Raw genomic sequence first — 20781 nt, forward strand, 5'->3', positions numbered from 1 at the left:
TTTTTTTTTTTTTAAGAAATGGCACAATCCAGATAGTAGTACCTTTGAGACTGCTTTCAAAATACATAAAGTGAAAATATTGAATTCACTCTTGACTATGATTGGAAAGACTGATAGACTGATACCCTTTGTCTTAATCCTTAAAATTGGTATAACGTAAGCAGAGGCCATCCATTTCTTTCTTTTTTTGACATTGGATACATTTTTATTGAACCTTTTAGTTTACAACATGAGGTAAAAGGCAAATCAGTTCTCTTCAAGTGATATTTTACACAGCTGTAGTAAAATATTTTAAAATTCAAAGGTTTATAATGGATTGCATTTCTTAAAAGTTGAGGGATCAAGTAAACAAGTTCTAACTTGAATTTTCCAGCTGACTCTTCACTTAACAATAGTAACCAGCTCTAATTAGATACATAAGTTTCTTTACAGCCATGTTTTATTGTTGATGTCTTTATTATTTTAGTCAGTATCCACTAATTCCACTTCAAAAATAAGTTTTGCATTTGGTGGAATTTTGAGGCCATCCATTTCATTCTCAGCTCCTGTCTTCAGACTCCCAGAGAACCCGTTGCAGAAGTTAAGAGGCCTACCTACTGCTTGGTTTCTTCTGAGACCAAAGAAAAGAGAACCAATTAGGAGAACTCTGTGTGTAATGCCCAGTGCTGTTTAATTTGACCTGCGCTCTTTAAATTATTGTATTACCACTAGGAGGTAAGTCCAACAAACTCGGTGCTGCTTTGAATTAGCAATAATGAGAGCTGTCAGTTGTTGAGTACCTACTAGGTGCTAGATACCCCTCTAGAAGGCTTACGTATGTTACCTCCTTTTATCCTGAAAACCATCCTATGGGATAGGTTTTATTTTCCCTATTTTACAGATGAGGCTTGGAAAGATGAACCAGCCCAGAGTCATATATAACTAGAGGCTCAGGGGACCCTTGTCTCTTGGCTGAACTTGCCTCTGGATTCATCAAGCTGTACTGATTTTTTTTTTTAATGTGATAAATACCTATATGAGTACCAACTTTAAAAAAAGAAAAAGGGAAAATTTTCTGCCATTATTAATTATGATTATTCAGAAAAATGTTATTCAAATATGTTATAGGCATATAGTGGTGATATCCTACCTTTTTGCAGTGTTTTCTTATTTGATTTTGGGATACCTGTTCTTCCTTTTAAAAGTTTTCTATGGCATATACTTATTGAAGATAAATTGAAATTAATACCTCTTTATAATTGGGGACCTTGCAAAACCAGAGGGGAAATCAGTCCTGACTTACATAGGAAGCTTGTGGCTTTCATCTCTGGGAGAAGGGAAATAAGGACGTGAGCCCCGTGATTACCCTGATTTTCTGTCTAGATTCTAACCATGGAGCAAAGCGGGGCAGGGCGGTGGGGAATCCCAAGCAGAGCAGATTCGTCTTACTGAACTGAGACAAATTGCGTTAATAGTTCAAGGGAGTCTGAGGCAACTGGAAGCTGTGGGGTGCAGTTCTGGAAGAAAGGAAGAATACTGTTCTAGAAATCTTCTTTGCCTGGGGTCAGATTATAGGAGGTTGGAAAAGAGTGACCAGAAACTTATGAGCTAACTGATTCCCAGTGCAGGGAGGTGTACTAATTCCTATCAGCCTGAGTAGAGAGCCCATGTTGCTCACTCTCCAGCAGAGATCCTCAGTAGAAAGTATACAGTAGAGATCACTGAAGGGCCACGTCTGTACGGGGGCTAAAGAGCCAAGAGAGTAAAAGCTGCTCAAGATCCACCCTAACAAAGCTTAAAAAGAAACCTCAGGTGTACCAAATTGAACCAGAAGTCACTTAACTGCCAACCAGAACAAAGCCTCACATTTTTGAAACCAAGACAACAATGTTAGGTACTCAACATCAAAAAATCACAACGTCCAACGTCCGGTCAAAAGTTACCAGGAAAATGTGGCCCATAATTAGGGGAAAAATCAGTTCGTAGAAACACTCAAAAATGATAGAGGTGATAGAACTACCAGACAAAGATATTAAAACAGCTGTTATAATTATGTTCAAATATACAGAGGAAAGGGTAAACCCGCCCTGCCAGTGCAGGAGACTTGAGACGCCGGTTTGATACGTAGGTGATCCCCTGGAGAAGGAAATGGCACCCCACTCTAGTATTCTTGCCTGGAGAATTCCATGGACAGAGGAGCCTGGCAGGCTACAGTCCATTGGGTTGCGAAGAGTTGGACACGACTGAAGTGACTTAGCACATATAAAAGAAAATACAAACATATTAATTAGGAGGTAAACATTTTAGCCTTGCAAACAAATAGTGGAATTTGGTTTCAGTCTCTCTTATTTTTTATTATCTTTCTTCTCATGCTGTTGATGATTTGGTAAAATTTGAGTATTATCTTGTAAGTCTAAGTTACCAAATCATATCATTTTCTTTTTTCTTTTTTTTATATCATTTTAGAATTGGAAAGAACTTTTTAAAGATCATCGTGTTTACCCTCTCATATTATAGAAAAAGAAATATTATGTTTCATTAATTCTGAGATGCATATTTTCCCCATATTTTAACATCTCTGGAATAATCATGCATCTTAAATTTCATGAAATACCGTAAAAACCCATTAGAGTTGTGACTTTTCCATAAATACTTACGGTAGAATTCAAGTCTTCTACTTATATTACCCTGACCTAGAAAACTTCCCTTCTTTATTCTTTAAATCCAAATCCTGCCCAGTTCCAGTCTTTATTCCAGGAATTCTGCTCAGTTGAAAGTGATCTTTTCATCCTTTCTTTTGTCATAATTGACTACATCATTCGTTTGATAACTTCTGTTTACTATGTTGTTACTTACCTGTGTTTTATCTGTCTCCTCAAATTATAAGCTCTTGGTCATGGGAAGAATTTTATATTTGTATCATCTAGTGTCTGTGGCACCCCACTCCAGTACTCTTGCCTGGAAAATCCCATGGACGGAGGAGCTGGTGGGCTGCCATCTATGGGGTCGCACAGAGTCGGACACGACTGAAGCAACTTAGCCGCAGCAGCAGCAGCAGTGTCTACTTGATAAATATTCATTGATTGATAAGCGTGCTATAATTAGTAGTTAGCAATTAATGCAACCCAAAACTTAAAGAGTTGTTTACTGGTTAAAAGAACCATATATTTAACTGGATGCCAGAACTAAGTGCTAGATAGATGTAGAATTAGTATTTCTGTTACTACTACTGCTGCAGGGACTACTATTAATACTACAGTCATTGGTACTATTATTGTAATTATGCTGTGCCAGGTACTATGTTAAATATTTTATACATGCATTATTTCATTTTTCTGCACAACAACCTTAAACTAAGGATCATTTTACTGATTTTAACAGGTTAGGAAACAGACAGGGCGAGTACTGCTTGCCAAGGTCCCAGAACTGAAGTTTGGCAGTAGTGGGGTGAAATCCATACCTCCTTCTCTAATGTCCATACTCTTGCTGCTCTACATCACTGCTTATTAGGTCTTTTGAGGGCTTTGGTAACCTAGTAAACTGAGAATAGAAAGAAAAGAAATGGACACGTACTTTTCCTGCTGTTCAGGGACTTTTCCTTATAAATCCCATGTTTTGAATGGTGGATAGACCTTGTGAGAGGAAGATGTACAGCTGCCCTTTGCTGCTCTTAGTCAGTTGCTGGCAGCTTGGCCGTTAGTGACAGATGAGTGTGTGACACTTTTTCAGCAATGAATTCTTGTTACAGCTGGCAGAACAGAATAGTTGCTATGAAATTTCATGGCAGTTTGCTTCATAATTCCACTCCCTGGTGTACAGATGCAGTTGAGATTGCTAGGTCTCTCTCCTCACTTAAGTCGGTGTATTAGCAGTCACGTCCAGGACTACTGCTCTGGCTACTCCATGACCAGTGTGTGTGTATCACCTTGAGCTGTCAGCAAAACATTTTGCTGAATTTCCTTTTTTGTTGTTACTCTGTAACCTTTTTTCCCCCTGGCCTTTCTCATTTGTATAGAACTGGCTTCTTTTTTGGCCTTTTCATCCCAGAGAGGGAGTAGTTACTACAGAGGGATGCTTGAAATATGAAGAGAAGCATAATAGAGATTAAATGCATGGCTAGAGAGCCAGCAGGATGAAATGAGACCTACTCAGTGCCTAATGTACGGTTCCATCCTGATTATCTCCTTCCTCATTTTCAAACTTGCTTCAGTATCTCATCCACCAGTGGGTGCTCCAATGTCTCATCTGTAGGGAGCTTAACGAAGTGCAGTAGAGAACCAGGAAAGAAGGGTTACAGCCTAGCTCCATTTTCTCTATCCCTCGGTGAGATAGTAAACTGGGAACTAGACATTCTCCGATAAAAAACAACTTTGTGTTCCCATATGTAGCACATGTCCAGGTTAGGCTTCCTCCCAGGTTTTCAAGCCCAGGTACTTGGAGAGGAATGCCTTTTGTATCTATCCTCATCTCAGTTTTTTGGCCACCACCAACCAGAGATCACTCATTTCTGTCATTGTCTGTAAATAAAGAAAACTTTTTTAAAAAGAGAATACTTTATTAGGGCTTGTGTGAGTTATTGACACGTTTCTAATAATCTTGTGCAGTGATTTGTTGAGGTTTTGGTTTTTTTTAATCTATTTTTTTGTTGAAGGATAATTGCTTTACAGAATTTTGTTGTTTTCTGTCAAACCTCAACATGAGTCAGCCATGAAAGAAAGTGAAAGTGAAGTTGCTCAGTCGTGTCCGAGTCTTTGTGACACCATGGACTGTAGCCTACCAGGCTCCTCCATCCATGGGATTTTCCAGGCAAGAATACTGGATCTCCAGGGGATCTTCCCAACCCAGGGGTCGAACCGGATCTCCTGCATTGTAGGTAGATGCGTTACCATCTGAGCCACCAAGGAAGTCCATATCATCCATAGGTATACATATATCCCCTCCCTTTTGAACCTCCCCCCATCTCCCTCCCCATTCCACCCCTCTAGGTTGATACAGAGTCCCTGTTTGAGATCCCTGAGCCATACAGCAAATTCCCACTGGCTATCTATTTTACATATGGCAATGTAAGTTTCCATGTGACTCTTTCCATACACCTCACCCTCTCCTCCCCTCTCCCCATGTCCATAAGTCTATTATCTGTTTCTTCATTGCTGCCATGTAAATAAGTTCTTCAGTACCATTCTTCTAGATTCCATATATATGTGTTAGAATATGACATTTATCTTTCTCTTTCTGACTCTTTCTTACTGACTTCACTTTGTATAATAGGTTCTAGGTTCATCCACCTCATCAGAACTGACTCAGATACATTCCTTTTTATGGCTGAGTAACATTCCATTGTGTATATGTACCACAGCTTCTTTATCCATTCATCTGTAGAGGGCATCTAGGTTGCTTCTATGTTCTAACTATTGTAAATAGTACTGCAGTGAACAATGGGATGCATGTGTCTCTTTCATTTTTGGTTTCCTCAGGGTATATGCTTAGGAGTGGGGTTGCTGGGTCATATGGTAGTTTTATTCCTAAAAAATATGGAGCGCTTCATGAATTTGCATGTCATCCTTGCACAGGGGCCATGCTAATCTTCTCTGTATCATTCCAATTTTAGTATATGTGCTGCTGGAGCAAGCACGAGGTTTTGTTTTGTGAGGGTTTTTTTGTCCCAGAGCAGTTGAGTTGTTTTTCATGTTAAACTCCTGTGTGAATTTAATGCTCATTTGATGACGATAGCTGAAAGAAATCTGGTACTTGAGTACCCACGAATGATAGGAATAAGGTTTCCTCACTTATTCATAGTGGTGCCAGTGGTAAAGAACCCGCCTGCCAATGCAGGATACAGAGAGATGTGGGTTCAATCCCTGGGTCGGAAAGATCCCCTGGAGAAGGGCATGGCAACCCACTCCAGTGTTCTTGCCTGGAGAATTCCGTGGACAGAGGAGCCTAGTGGGCTACAGTCCATGGGGTCACAGAGTCAAACATGACTGAAGCAACTTAGCATGCATGCAGTCAGAGTAAAAGTAAGCCCCCATTTATTGTTTCCAGTTTTATTGAGATATAATTGACATACAGCACTGTATATGTTTAAGGTATGCAGTGTAATGATTTTACTTACATCCATCATTTCATATAGATAACAGAACTAAAGAAATAGAAAAAAAATTTGTGTGTTTGTTAAAAACTCTTAGGATTTACACTTAACAGTTTTTGTATATAACATACATCAGTGTTAATTATATTTATCATGTTGTGCATTATATCCCTATCACTTATCTATCTTATAACGAAGATTATACCTTTTGACCGCCTTCATCCAATTCCCCTCCCTTTGCCTCTGATAGCTATAAAATTGATCTCTTCTTCTATGAGTTTATTTTTGAAGTATAATTGACCTGCAACTCGGTGTTAGTTCCTATTATACAGTATATGATTTGGTGTTTTGAAACATTTCAAACTGATCACCAGGATAAGTCTGGTTAAGATATGTTACAATACAAATACATATCATAGTTACTGACTGTATTTCCCATACTGTACATTTCATACCCCTGACTTGTTTATTTTGAAACTGGAAGTTTATACATCTTAATCTCCTTCACCTGTTTCTTTCTTTCCCCCTGTCCTCTGGCAACCACCTATTTTGTTCTCTGTATCATAATTCTGTTTCTGTTTTTTTTTTTTTTTTTATGGCGCTGCCATACAGTTTGCAGCTTAGGGGATCTCAGTTCCCCAACTAGCAGTTGAATCCCAGTCTTTCCAGGTGGCCCAGTGGTGAAGAATCCGCCTGCCAGTGCAGGAGACTCTAAAGACTCGAGTTCTACTGCTGGCTTAGGAAGATCCCCTGGAGTAGGAAATGGCAACCCCCTCCAGTGTTCTTGCCTGGAAAATTCCATGGACAGAGGAGTCTGGCAGACTCCAGTCAGTGGGATTGCAAACAGACGTGACTGAGTGAGCACACACGCACACACATGCGCGGCAGTTCTGAAAGCACCAGATCCTAACCGCTGGGCCACCAGGGAACCCATTTCTATTATGTTTGTTCATTTCTTTTTTAGATTCCATATATAAGTGAAATCATACAGTATTTGTCTTTCTCTGTCTGACATTGCACTTAGCATAATACCCTCTAGGTCCATCCATGTTGTTGCAAATGGCAAGATTTCATTCTTTTTGGTGGGGGGAGTAATTTTACAGTAGTTGATTTACAGTGTTGTTTTAGTTTCTGCTATACAGCACAGTGAATCAGTTACACATGTACATATCCACTCTATTTTTTTATTTTAATTTTTTAAAGTGTTTATTTGGCTGCATTGGGTCTTAGTTGAGGTACATGGTGTGTTTGATCTGTAGTTGCGACATGCGAGATCTTGTGGTTGCAATGTGCGAACTCTTAGTTGCACCATGTGGGATCTAGTTCCCTGACCAGGGGTTGATCGGGTGCCTACTGCATTAGGAGCCTGAGTCTTAGCCACTGGACTACCAGGAAGGTCCCTATCCACTCTTTTTTAAATTCTGTTCCCATATAGACTGTTACAAAGTATTGAGTAGAGTTCCCTGTGCTATACAGTAGGTTCTTATTAGTTTCCTATATGATATATAGTAGTGTGTATATATCAGTCCCAAAGGTTTTCATTCCTTTTTTATGGATGAGTAATATTCCAGTGTGTATCTATTGATTGGCACTTGGGTTGCTTCCATGTCTTGGCTATTGTAAATAATGCTGCAGTGAACATAGAGGTGCAGGTATCTTTTCAAGTTAGTGTTTTTGTTTTCTTTGGATAAATATCCAGGAGTGTAATTGCTGGATCAAAAGACCTTTTAGATGGATAGTTTGGAGTATTTCAGACCATTCCATTTTGATGAATTAAGTTTTGCTAGAAATTGGAATTAAGACTGGGAGAGTAAAATGAACTTTGTGTCTGTTATTAGAGTTATCAGTGATAACCATGCAGACCCTGTGTAATTTAAATGGATTCATAACTAGGAACTTAGGCAAAGATGCAGATACAGGAAATATTTTATGTGAATAAATCTCTTTGGAGCTAGGAATATTTTGTAAACAAAATCTCAGTTTCATATAGCACCTCTCAAGCATTTTTTTTAGTGCAGCTCACAGCTGAACTGGAAAGATGAATTGAAAGTTTTTCTCCAATTGCTAGTCATCATTAGACTAAGAACTAGAACCCGACTCACAGTTTTAAGTGGTTTCCAATGCACAATTTTAAGTGTATTTTCTTTTGGACAACCAGATGGATCTTACTTAAAAAAAGAGCTTAATTTTGGCCATTTGAAAAGTAGTTTTTTATTTCTCCTTTGCAAATAAGTTCATATTTACCATTTTTCTAGATTCTGCATATATGTGTTAATATATGATATTTGATTTTCTCTTTCTGACTTCACTCTGTATGTCAGTCTCTAGATCCATCCACATCTCTGCCAATGGCACAATTTCATTCCTTTTTATGGCTGAGTAATAATAGTCCATTGTATATATTTACAACATCTTCTTTCCCTATTCCTCTGTTGATGGACGTTTAGGTGGCTTCCATGTGCTAGCTATTGTAAATGGTGCTGCAGTGGACATTGGGGGTGCTTGTATCTTCTTGAATTATGGTTTTCTCCAGGTATTGCACAGATGCAGAGAACAAACATGGCTACCAAGGGGGAAGTGGGATTGGGGATGGATTGGGATAGGCGTATATACACTACTATGTATAAAATAGATAAACTAATGCGAACCAGCTATCAGCACAGGGAATCCTACTCAGTGCTCTGTGGTGACCTAAGGAAAGCCAGGGAAGAGGGGATATATGTATCTGTGTAACTGATTTACTTTGCGGTACAGCAGAAGCTAACACAACATTGTAAAGCTATACAGTAATAATCAAAACAAAACAAACAAACCCCAAAACAAAAACCAACAAAAAAAGGCAGTTTTCTATGGAATAGTTGATACTAGAAAAAACCAGTTTTGCAGGTCGAAGTTAGCCCCCCCCCCGATTTTAGCTTTAAGAACAAAGCTATGAATAGAGCCTGAAGAGTAATAGAAGAAAAAAGGTGGTATTGCCCCTAAAAGATAATAGAAAGTTACGAAATTGCCAGATGTGAGTGGTCCTTGCTAGATGTGCAGTATGTTGAAGGAGTAAGACACTGTAGTTTAGAAGTTCTGTTCCCCTGGACTCCTTTCCCAAAACCAAATTAGGACAAGAAGGAACTTTACATTTATTGAAGGTAGGTCCATAGCTGGTGTCATTCATTTATGAAATTGGTAATCTCTCCTGGTTTTAGATCACAAGTAAGCTTTTATTCTTGGTTCTCCCAGTCAGATACTTTCTTTGTCCACTCGTGGAGTTCCATTTATCTTGCTAGCTTTTTTGAACATTAGTGACCTAAACTGGTTTATCAGTAATTTCTTGTGTTTGGAGAGAGTCTGGTTATATGTGTAGCTTCAGCCCCGCCCTGTATTTCAACAGGAAGTAGGCAGGTGCCTAAGTCTATAAAGAGGCAATTCTCCTTGTAATTGTTGCATGATAGTGAGGAACTGCTATATGCAACAGTCAATTTATACTTCTTTAAATATTTTGATGGACCAACTTAGATTACAGTAAACCTGAGTGTTGTGTTTCATTTTGAAATCAAGCGATTGTTTGACCTTTCAGTTGAGATTCTTGAACCACTGTGGAATGCATATTCTTTATCATAAAGAAATTTATCTCCTGAAAGAGGAAACTAGTCTACAAAGGAAGGCGCTTCTCATATGCCCCTATCCAAAGTGCTGTTAACTATAGAACAGTGGGAAATGCTGAAGTGAAAAGCAGAAGTACTAATTGCCACACATACAATATCCCCACATGTTCTCATCCCATGCTACTGCTGATCAGCATTTTGAGGGTATGTTTCAAAGAGGAACTGCCTTGAGAAGCATTTCTGTTGTTATAGTTATTGCTGTAGCTCAGATATACTTGCTTTGGGATGTGACCATAGAAATCTGCAGGTGTTATCAGTGACCATGGCTCTAAATGAAACATTGCTTATTTATTTATAATAAACAGCTAGTAATACATGTCATTGCCAGAATGAGCAGTCATCTGTTTTTTGTCCTGCTGTTAATAGGAATTCAAAGTGTAGGGTACAGATGAGTGCATCTTCCCCCTCACATGCAGTCTTCCTTTATTACCTTCTTCCAGCTTCCAATCCATCCCTCTCACCTACTTCACCCCACTCCTGCTGCAGGCTGTCGGGAGCAGAGTTGAGAGTTCAGAGTGTAGGGTACATGTCAGAGTCTCCTTTTGCCTTAAGACTGGCCAAATGTGATATATAAATATCCCATGATAACTTCAAATACACAAACTTGTAGAGTCTTACTGTTGTGAAGAGACCTCAAAGAACACATCCAGTTTCCAATTCAAAGCATGAATCCCATCATGGTACTGGAAGTCCAAACTGGTCAGTGTACTCCAAGCCATGGCTCGGAGGAGATGGTTGAAGTCTTTGATTTATTCTGACTCATTCTCAAGTCCCTTAAGCTGAAAATAGCTGGGGGTGAAGATGGGGGTTGCTGCTGAGTCTGACTGGATGTTTGTCACTGGTCCAGACATTTTTACATCTTTGGGTAGCCAACCCCCAAATTGGCTTGGGAGGCTCCCAGAGTGTAATTAACTTAACCCCAGAGCACTGTCTGGAATGTCCTTTTCACCATTCTAGATCTATAGAAGAGTTTGATTCATGGACATGATCCATCCATCTTTACAGTACCTAGACCTCTCCTGGCCTTATGTTCAAAATGCAAGTGACTGTTGGCCAAGCAGAGGTTATGGCAGTTCAGTCAGTCAGTTGTGTCCGACTCTTTGTGGCCCCATGGCCTGCAGCACGCCAGGCCTCCCTGTCCATCACCAACTTCCGGAGTTTACTCAAACTCATGTCTATTGAGTCAGTGATGCCATCCAACCATCTCATCCTCTGTTGTCCCCTTCTCCTCCAGCCCTCAATCTTTCCTAGTGTCAGGGTCTTTTCAAATGAGTCAGTTCTTCACATTAGGTGGCCAAAGTCCAGCAAATCCAAGAATTTTAGAAATTCTTAAAGATCTTGGCTTAGTCCTTTTATTTTGCAAATGAAGAAACTGAAGCCCAGAGTGAGAATTATATCATCTTTGATTTAGAGGGCATTGTATAAATCATCCAGTCTGACCTCTCCATATCATTTTCTTACAGTCTAGGAATCTCTCCCCCAGCATGCCTAATAGCTGATATCCAGGGGATGATACTGGGGAACTTATCACCTCTGAAGAGAACCCATTCTAATATAGGACAGCTCTAATTAAAAGGAACTAACTTAATTGAAATCTACGTTCCTATAACTTTTATCTTCTCAATGGTTCTAATTTAATTCCTCTCCTATGTAACATCCCTGAAGGTAAGACCTTCTCAAACCCCCAAATTAGCAAATATCACTATAGTGTATACTTTTTCTAATCAAAGTAAAGTATAACTGAAAAAGAACTTTTACTGATTCTATAAAGACAGGACATTCCACTTTTCATGTGTCCAAAACTTCTTTTTCTAGCTAAGAATGACTACTTTCTTGGTTTTCTTCACTGTCCCTTCATTACTGGCACTAGCATTTAGTTCTTTCATAGTACTTTTATTCTTAAAAATTTTTTATAAATGGCAAGATCTCAGTTTCCTGATCAGGGATTGCAACCAGGCCACAGCAGTGACAGCACCAAATCCTAACCACTAGGCAACCAGGGAACTCTCTCATAATATGTTTAATAAAGAAACATACATTTTATCACTTTGTACAGAACAATCAGGGGAGAGCTACAGATAGGATAGCTGAAGGATTGGACTCACCCTCACAGCCTGTCTGTGGTTTCTCAGTTCTTAATTGCTAGCTGTGGTGGGTCTCTCCATTCTATTGTCTCCTTCTCATCCTGGGAAGAGTTTCCCAACTGGTCTTCTTACCTTCAGTTTTCTGTCCCAATACAGCTTCCTACTTCTGTTAGAATGATTTGTCTAAAAATGCAGATTTGACCATGTCACTTCCTTAATTTAGTGGTTCCTCAACACCCAGTGCTCCACTCATTTTCCACTAAATGACGACTGATGATCGAGGAGTTTTTCTCAACTGGATTCCCATGAGAACATTAAGCCCTAATGCCAGTAGGCATCAGTTGTATATAATGCCTTAGCTTCTCTCCAGTGCATCTGGAATGGTGCTGGTTGTTTACACTCTTGATGAGAATGGAGAAGACAGTCACTCTAATCCTTTTCTCTGTTCTGTGGTTCAGATGAGGAACCCATTGTAAAAGTAGAGGAGAGAGAATTTATGTTCTTTAAGAGGTCCAGCAGCATGGCTGGGAGCAGTCCCCAGAAAAAGAACTCACAAATTTCATTGACGTCTAGGGTTTCATCTTTAAATTTATGTGAACACTGCGTTCTACTGCATAATATGTCCATTGTTAAAAGTGTTTCAAAATATTTGTCAATGAATAAAATTGACTTTACAGGAGGATTTGCCTCAGGTCTAGTGAACTAAAAATAGCTACCTTTTTTTCTTAGCCCTGTAGTGGACATTTTATATATGTTACATTATTTAATGTCTCTAGGAAAATTGCCCAAGATCACACAGCTAGTAAGGTGTCAAGACTCAGGGCACTAACCCAAGTATGTCTCAACTCCACAACTTAAAGCTGAGTTGAGTCAAGAGCCTTGGAAGTCTTTGCCTCATTTCCAAGTTTATCTTCACTGGAATGTAGGATTTCTTTCTTGGTCAAGTTAGTATTTTGGTTCAGATTGTGCATAATTCCACACTTCTTTTGAAGAAAAGTGAGCAGTGATGTGGGTAATTCCATTTAATAAGGACTCTTGTCTTTGGTGACTCTGAAACATGTAAAACGACTTTTTTTAGTAGCAGATTCACTTTTTAAATTCTTTTGTCTTGATGGATATTGAATACTGTAATTTTTTGATTACTCTAGCTTGATGTGGGAGCTGGGTTTTTTTGGCAAGACGCAGCTAGCTATCTTGGTATTGAAAACTTACCCCCCCCCCCCCCTCCAGATGACACAGGGTTGACTCCATTTGTGTCTTCTTACCCAAGGAACTTGGGAAAACATAAATGCTAAAGTACCAAGGTGTTAAGAGTGGCTTCCCCAGCTTCATCCCCGTCTGACATTTACCTAGCTATTTGGAATCCAGTTTCCATTAGGTGTCCAAAGAGAATGTCTGGAATGCCCTGTCAGTAGCCATTCGACACAGAATTTCAAGGGGATCTGGCTCCTGTAGCTCCTCTAAGATGCTGGAGCAAGTTCTGAAATGATTGCTAAGGGAGGGAGCCATAGTGGCTATTTTCAGTCATCTTTGGCTGTACCCTGAATTTCTGGTTCTTCTGGTAAGCTTGAAATTTTGGGAATCTGAGGGCATCCAGAGGAATGCAGAGCCCTGTGAGCTTCTTTTATTTGTAACCCCTTGTCTCCTTTTCTGTTCTAAACTCTCTTTCAGTTTGAGTTAGTTACTGAAGCTTGCATGTTAGTACCCAGTACCCTTTACATTATGTAAAAGAGGAGAATCGTTAGACTGGAAGGGAAAGTCCAGAGTTTGGATTAGAAAATCTGTTGAATCAAAGGGGAACTTAGCTGAGTAACAGAATGAAAATTATTTCCTTAGACAGTAGACAAATATTCAGGAAACACCTCTGCACCCCAAAGATAGGCACAGCTGCCACACAGTGACTATCAAAGGGAGGTTCAGAGTTATGAGCAAACAGCTGATTCTCTTGGTTCTTGGGCTGTTGCTGTTGGTGACAGGAAATCTTGTTCCCCAAGCTGCTGGCTTCCTGTTTTATTTTTACTCTTAGCAGATCAGAATGTCCATAACAAGGAGCAGTCTGTTCCAAAGGGTTCTACTCCCTCTTTGAGCTGAAGGGCTTTTTTTTCTTTTGGTCAGACAATATGTTGGTTCACTTTTAAGTTCTATGATGTATAGCTTGGTTTAAGCATTTCGTGTTCACAGTCAACTTTTTTGGTGATGAGCTGGTGTTTTAAGATTCAATGTAAGTAAACCTCTGTGGATTTGTGTGTGTGTGTGTGTGTGTGTGTGTGTGTGTGTGTGTTAAGAGGTGTTTGCAGTCTTGGGGACTTGAGTATATTACCTTTATGCTTTACCATTTAACGTGCCATTTTCCCTAGCACAAAAGCCTTTAGACTGCTTCAGATTTCTTTAGTTTCACAAGTTAGGTGAACAGTTCCAGCCCCGTGTACTTTGGCTATAGTCATATAGTCATTTTGTTGGATAAAAAAAACCTCCTCCTGTCCTTGTAAAGTTAGGAATTTGGTAATCTAACTCTGAAACAATAGCTCAGCATGAGCCTAAAGTGCTGGGGGATTTCCTAGGGAAAGGGGCTTAGCCGACAGGATAAGAAACGGTAACTGGAAGGTTTCCGGATCTGCTCCAGACACTTCCTGCTGTCTCAAGAGCCTTTTGGCCCAGGTGTGTTGAACCGGATGGGAGAGAGAAAGGGAGCTGTGAGTAGAAGAGAAAGGACTGGAGAATCTTACAGCACAGTGTGCTTGGCATCATGTTTGATATATTGAACATGTAAAATTTTCCTTGGTATTCTTTCATTCTGTCCATTTACAGACTGAACTTTAGTAGTCTTAATAGATACAGTATTTAGTTGTACATTAAGAGTCCTCCATCAGGGAAGAACTGGAGAAGTTATGTTTTGATGTAGAACAGTGGAATCACTTGGCAACGTAATTTCATTGTGGAGCCTGTCAGATGACAGAAGCTCTTTTTTGATTCTCATAATTGATCATTTGGAATCTGATCTGTTCTGATTGTGGACACCCCTAGGTTAGGATCTGTACCATCCAGGACCTGCTGAATGGGCTGTTTTCTGACCATGCGTCCCTGCCTCTAGAGACTTCTGTTAGCTGGAGCATACTTGTTATTTTAGGGTTTTTAGGTTTTTATGCTGCCTGTGTACTCTCAGCAAGCAGTCACCAGTTCAGAATTTCTAAACTCATCCAACAGGGCTCTAATAGCAAACCTGTGAAAGAAGGGTGTGATGGGGAGGGCTTAAAGCAGGAAAAAAAAAGAGAGATAGAGGGAAAGATTTTTTAAAGCTGTTTAGATCAGAGCAAGACAAAAGGAAAAACGACTCACACAGCCTTGGTGTGCCTGGAATTTGTGGTTGAGTAATACTTTCCTGTTATTTCTTTTTTAGGTTGTTTTTCATCATTCAGAACATTGCCTGAAGCAGGTCCACCATGCCGTTAGTAACGAGGAACATCGAGCCAAGGCACCTGTGCCGTCAGACGTTGCCTAGCGTTAGAAGCGAGCTGGAATGCATGACCAACATCACCCTGGCAAATGTCATCCGACAGCTGGGCAGCCTGAGTGAGTGCCGCAGAGAGCCTGTGCTTTGCCCTCAGGGGTCGTTGGTGCTCTTTATTTCCTCCCCTTCTCCTCCGTGTTCCTATTTCTCCCCCATCTGCCTTCCCTAGGTAGTGCGAAAATTTATCCCACCCTCACCCCTCCCCAGAGAGAGGCTTCTTTTTATACAGATTCTTCCCTTCAACCCTTTCTTCTACCACCACCCTCTAGGTTCCCTCCACCTCCCCCTCCACCTGCTTCAAAAGAAATCTGTGGGAAGGGTGGCAGGAAGGGCTGCAGCAGAAACTGCAGATGGAATGACAGAGCAGAATTCTCTGTGTAAAGTGGGAGGTTCACAGAGCAGTATCTTGGGTTGGGGAATGTGCCTGTAATTGCACAAGCTATTCGATGTAGCCTGACTTTGTTGAAGCCTCAAATGTACCAATAGTCTTTATCTACCCAACCCCCCACCCCCACCCCCACCACCTTTCTTCACAAAGAGGAGTAAAGCAAACACACATTCAGAGAGATTCTGGCTGACTTGTCTACCTTGGTACACATTTAATTGTGCTGCAAGCCCCCAGGTCCAAGTTCAGGGTACAAATTACTTCTGTAGTCTCTGGGGTATTGGGAGTTTTGCAAGCTGTGTGAACACAGTGACACAGATTGTAGCTGGAGCCATTCCTCTCTAGGAGGAAGATGGGGGTTAACCTAGTCTATTTTGAAGCTGAAGGAAAGCCAGCTCAACCGTAATTTCTTTTTTTTTTTAATTGCTAAGAATGAATGAGACCGCCTTGAGTGGGGTACATGCTTGGGTTTGGATTTCATTCTGAATTGAGCGGATTTTGTTTGCTTGGAGCCGAGATATGGGAAAGGCAGATGCTTGGATAGGCTCTGCATTTGTCTAGTGCCTTTCTAGCTCCCATAAGAACCTCTGTCAAAATGCCATTTTAGTGATCTTCCTTAGCAGAAGCATCTTAGTGTGAATTATTTCAGACATTTAACCCTCCTGTCGCATCACTGCCTTTCGTGAAAGCAGTGGAATATCAAGAAAGTCTGCATTCCCCTCCTCCCCCGCCACCCCAGATAGTAATAGCCCCTGCCTTGGAAACAGGGGCCTGAGGAGATAGAGGCCTGTGACCAGATGATGTATGGGGTCTGAGATTCCTAAGCCGTCACCCAGCTCAGAGGCCGTCTCAGTTGATCCAGGGCTTAGGGAAACCTGGATGGGGCGTCAGGAAAGAAATGAAACCCTGCCAGTGTCTGTCTTACACAAAGGAATGTCGACAGCAGTGCCACAGCAGTACGGCTGACGGGGAGGCACATGAAGACTGCAGAGAGCCTCACTGTGCCTTGAAAGCACCATTGCTGCTTCTGTCACCCTGAGAAGGCCAAATGGGTGGAAGTCAGTCACACTCGGGCTCCTTCTCTGTAGGACAGAGGCCATCTAGCTAATGATGCGTCGTCTTCTCTCTCAGCAGGCGTTATGGTCTCTCTCAGGTGTTTTTCCAGGGTAGTGTTGCTGGATGCCATTGCTCACTCTCCCACTTGTGATCAGGCCACTCCTATCTTGAGGAAGTTCATCTGAGGGCCAGGGTTGGCCTGTGCTTATGGAAACAAGATTTTCTCACGTCGTAGAGCTGGCTGACCCTTTATTCATCCAGTAAACATGTATTGAACATATTTTATGTGCCAGGTGCTGAGAGGATACAGCAATAATAAGAAGTGGTCTCTGCCTTCTGGGAGCCCATAATCTACCAGAGGAGAAAGAAAGAAATAAGGGGAGAATGAGAGAGGGTGAGAAGAGATCTCATATTTGTTGATTGCCTACTTTATGCCAGGTTTTAATAGGATCTTGACATATAGACTATCTCATTTAATCTTCTTAATAATCCTTTGAGGTTAGATGTTGGCATTCCCGTTTTTCAGGTGAAGAAATGAAGGCTTAGAAAAGTAAGGTAACTTGCATGCAGACACAGTAGCCACTGAGAGGCAAAGTCAGACTTCCTAAGAATTTCTAAGCTTGTCCCCTGGCTCCCTGTCTCTCCCACGACTGCCCTGTATTAGACCTTTGCTGTGCCGTACTAAGTCTCTTCAGTCATGTCTGACTCTCTGCGACCCTGTAGACTGTAGCCTGCCAGGCTCCTCTGTCCCAAGGATTCTCCAGGCAGGAATACTGGAGTGGGTTGCTGTGCCCTCCAAGGGATCTTCCCGACCCAGGGATCAAAACCATGTCTCCTGCAGTTCCTGCATTGTAGGCGGATTCTTTACTGCTGAGCCACCAGGGCAGCCCAACTGAACACTCACCAAACGATTCTTAGTCCACCTCTGGCCTCCCTTTCTCTGATCAACCTCTTTAAATCTATAAACCTAAAAATTGTGTAAAATCTTTTAAATCTTAAACTTATCTTGCCAGAGTGGTCTGCACAAAACTAAATCTGACTTTTTACTTTCATAATTCTGAATTGTTTGAATTTTATTTTATTTTTATTTATTTTTGTTTGAATTTTAAAAAGTTAAGTCTGTGTTAACTTTTGCAATTTAAAAAATGTTTTTAAAATAAGAGCATAAATGTTAGCTATGTATTTCATCTCCCGTCTTCCTCATTATGGAGTTACTTAATTTTAAATTCCTTCACATGGCATTCAAGGCTTTAAGACATACCTTTCTTTTCAGCCTCATCTTCTGCAATCCATCTTCTCCCATTTTACAATCTTTTAAAGAGATTCTTTTAAAAAGGGAAAAAAAGAAGGGGGGGAGGAAGAAGGAAGGAAAGGTGAATTGCCAGCTGCGCATAGCTTCTGAGACGGGCCGTGTACTCTCCATACTTCTGCACTGTGCCTTTGTTGTTCCCACTGCTAGAGAGCCCTTGCCATCTTTGCAGTGGATCTTTAAGACCCAGCTCAGGGATCTCCTCCAGGTTGGACTGAGTACTCCTCTGAGATCCTATTACTTGCTGTATTATTACCTGCCACATTATATTAAAAATTATCTGTATCTCCTATACTAAACTAAAAGGTTTTTGAAGGCAGAAATCGTGTGTTGTTTCCTTGAACCCCAGTGTCCATCTTGTGTAGTACCCGGCACCCAATAGGAGCTCAGTAAATATTTGTTAAGTGATTCGTGCTTCTATTCTTTCTGTCCTTCCATGCTGTCGGTGCACAGAGAATACAGGGAAAGAAGGAATATTTCCTACGGGGAGTGGGAACATAGCAGGAATAGGGAGAGTCAAGAAAAGCTTCATAAAGGAGGTTACATAATGAACCGAACCTTGAAAGATGACTAGGCTTACGTCCAACAGAGAGGGGTGCAGGAATGGGCTCCTGTGTACTTCAGGCTTATGACCTTGACCTCATGCATTATATATTCTAGCCGGAAGTGCTTGGTCTAGTAGGGAAAGTCTGATTATGGAATGCATGAAGCACAAAACTAAAAATTTCACAGCCATGGATTGCTCCCTGATAGCATATCCAGAGTTCTTATTTTCCCTCAGGGCAGTGAGATTGGCGTTTCACGTATTAGGTTGCCATGTCTTAGAAAACGTGCAGCCAACCAGCACTGAATCAGTATTCTGACCACCTAGGAGAATGGAACCTCCTCTTGGGTCATTAAGAAGATTTGTTTTCGTTTGAAAAATTCTACTGCTAAGGTATCTTTTGCAGAATGAGGTAGATGTCTATTATGAATGCCCTGATTTGATAGTGGATCTGTCTTGGTAATCTGAATGAGTGAAATTTAACTCTGAACAAGATATGTAAGTATCACACTCCTGTTTTCAGAGGTTGTAGTACTTTTTAGTACTTATAGAGCAGGGCATCAGACACGACTGAGTGACTGATCTGATTTGATCTGATCACATTACCAACTGGAATTATATTTTAAATTGGAAGATGCACTGGAGAAGGGAATGGCTACCTGCTCTAGTATTCTGGCCTGGAGAATTCCATGGACTGTGTGGTCCATGGGGTTGCAAAGAGTTGGACACAACTGAGCGAATTTCACTTTCATTTTCAAGCATAAGTCTTAAGATACTGAGATATCGATACTCTTAAAAGTCATCAGTATAAGGAAGAATCTCATTATATAACTGTTTACGTTTTGGGCTTATTTAGTCCTATGACAACTTGGTGAGATAGATACAGTTGCCCCCGTTTCACAGATGATGAAACTGAGGCTGAGAGTTTGACTTGGTGAAGAGTCAGTAAGACAAGGATAGAGAGAAAGAACTGAGACTTAAATTCAGACTTTCTGGTTTGAAGACTACTGCTTCTTCCACGCATTATCTTGGGTTCTAAGTATGCTTAAGTCCTGATGTAACCTGACAGTGGGGAAGCCTCTACGCCGCCTCACTGCCCCTTCAGGTAGCATTCTCAGTGTCACCATTTCTGTGTGGTGGAGCTCTTTGTATGACTTTTATCCTAAGTCACTGTGCCGCACTGAGCTCTGCTCCTGCTGTCACTGCTCCTTTCACTGAGGAGCACGCAAAGTCCTGAGTGCTGTCTTTCGGTGATCTAAGGGTGAGTTGATTTGGGGTTTTCTTTTCCTCCACAACAGTTGGTTGGTTACCAGATATCTTTGAGCCTTTGTTATTTTCCATACTAATGTGTGTTTCTCAGTCGGTCTTTCATTACCTAGGCAAGCATGATACAGTATGGTTTTTGTTTTTTGTTTTTTTGAATGTAGTTGATTTACAATATGTGTCAGGTGTGCAGCATAGTAGTTCAAGATTTTCAAAGGTTATATTCCACTTATAGTTATTATAAAATATTGGCTATATTCCCTGTGCTCTACAATGTATTCTTATAGCTTATTTTATACCTAGTAGTTTGTACCTCTTAATCCCCTAGCCCATCTTGTCCCTTTCCTCTTCCCTCTCCCTCTTAGTTTGTTCTCTGTATCTGTGAGTCAATACAGTATGGTTCTTATAGGAACTTAGCCTTTTTATGGACAGGGATCAGATAGGAATCTTCAACCTGCACAGTGGAAATGCAGTTTGTTAGCCAGTTTGGGTCCTTTGAGCTCAGGAGCTTCCCATGGTTGTTTAGATTACAGAACCATTCAGTATGCAAAGACTTGCTTCTTCCTTGATTAGAAACTCCTTATTGACTAAATCTACTAGCAATCCAGAATATGCTGTTGATTGGTCTTATGCTTACTCTTCAGGTTACACCGGGAAGGTGAGTGAGCTGCAGTTCACCCTCAAGGTGAAGTTTTGGCCTTTTGAACTAATTTTTTCCCCCTTAGGTGTGGACTAAGCATAAATGTAGTTTAGAAGCTAAAAATCAGATCTACTTTAAATAATTCTCAAAGAAATGATCTGTCGGTTGGGCGCAGTCACTTATGCCTGCCTTCACCTTGCAAGTAACACACTCAGATGGTATATTTATTCGTATGCACCACTTTTCATTCCTAGCAAGAATGTGCTTTG

At 40.7% G+C, this 20781-nt stretch overlaps 1 protein-coding gene and 1 non-coding gene across 3 annotated transcripts in view; one reads left to right on the forward strand and one right to left on the reverse strand.

The window, feature by feature from the left end:
- The window catches only part of WASF2 (WAS protein family member 2), a 71015-nt gene that overhangs the window by 35366 nt on the left and 14868 nt on the right, over nt 1-20781 (forward strand). The window contains exons 1-2 of one of the 2 annotated variants that reach the window (XM_027519210.1): nt 13860-14028; nt 15205-15377. In XM_027519210.1, the coding sequence (XP_027375011.1) occupies nt 15248-15377 (130 nt within the window). In that variant the 5' untranslated portion in view covers nt 13860-14028; nt 15205-15247. Of the gene's footprint in view, nt 1-13859; nt 14029-15204; nt 15378-20781 lie in introns of those variants that run through there. The other variant, XM_027519204.1, reaches the window with a different exon arrangement.
- LOC113881956 lies at nt 5505-5611 on the reverse strand. The gene has a single exon (XR_003508230.1). It is a non-coding gene; the product is annotated as a U6 spliceosomal RNA (small nuclear RNA).

This window comes from Bos indicus x Bos taurus, chromosome 2 (assembly GCF_003369695.1).
Source record: "Bos indicus x Bos taurus breed Angus x Brahman F1 hybrid chromosome 2, Bos_hybrid_MaternalHap_v2.0, whole genome shotgun sequence".
Classification (NCBI taxonomy): domain Eukaryota; kingdom Metazoa; phylum Chordata; class Mammalia; order Artiodactyla; family Bovidae; genus Bos; species Bos indicus x Bos taurus.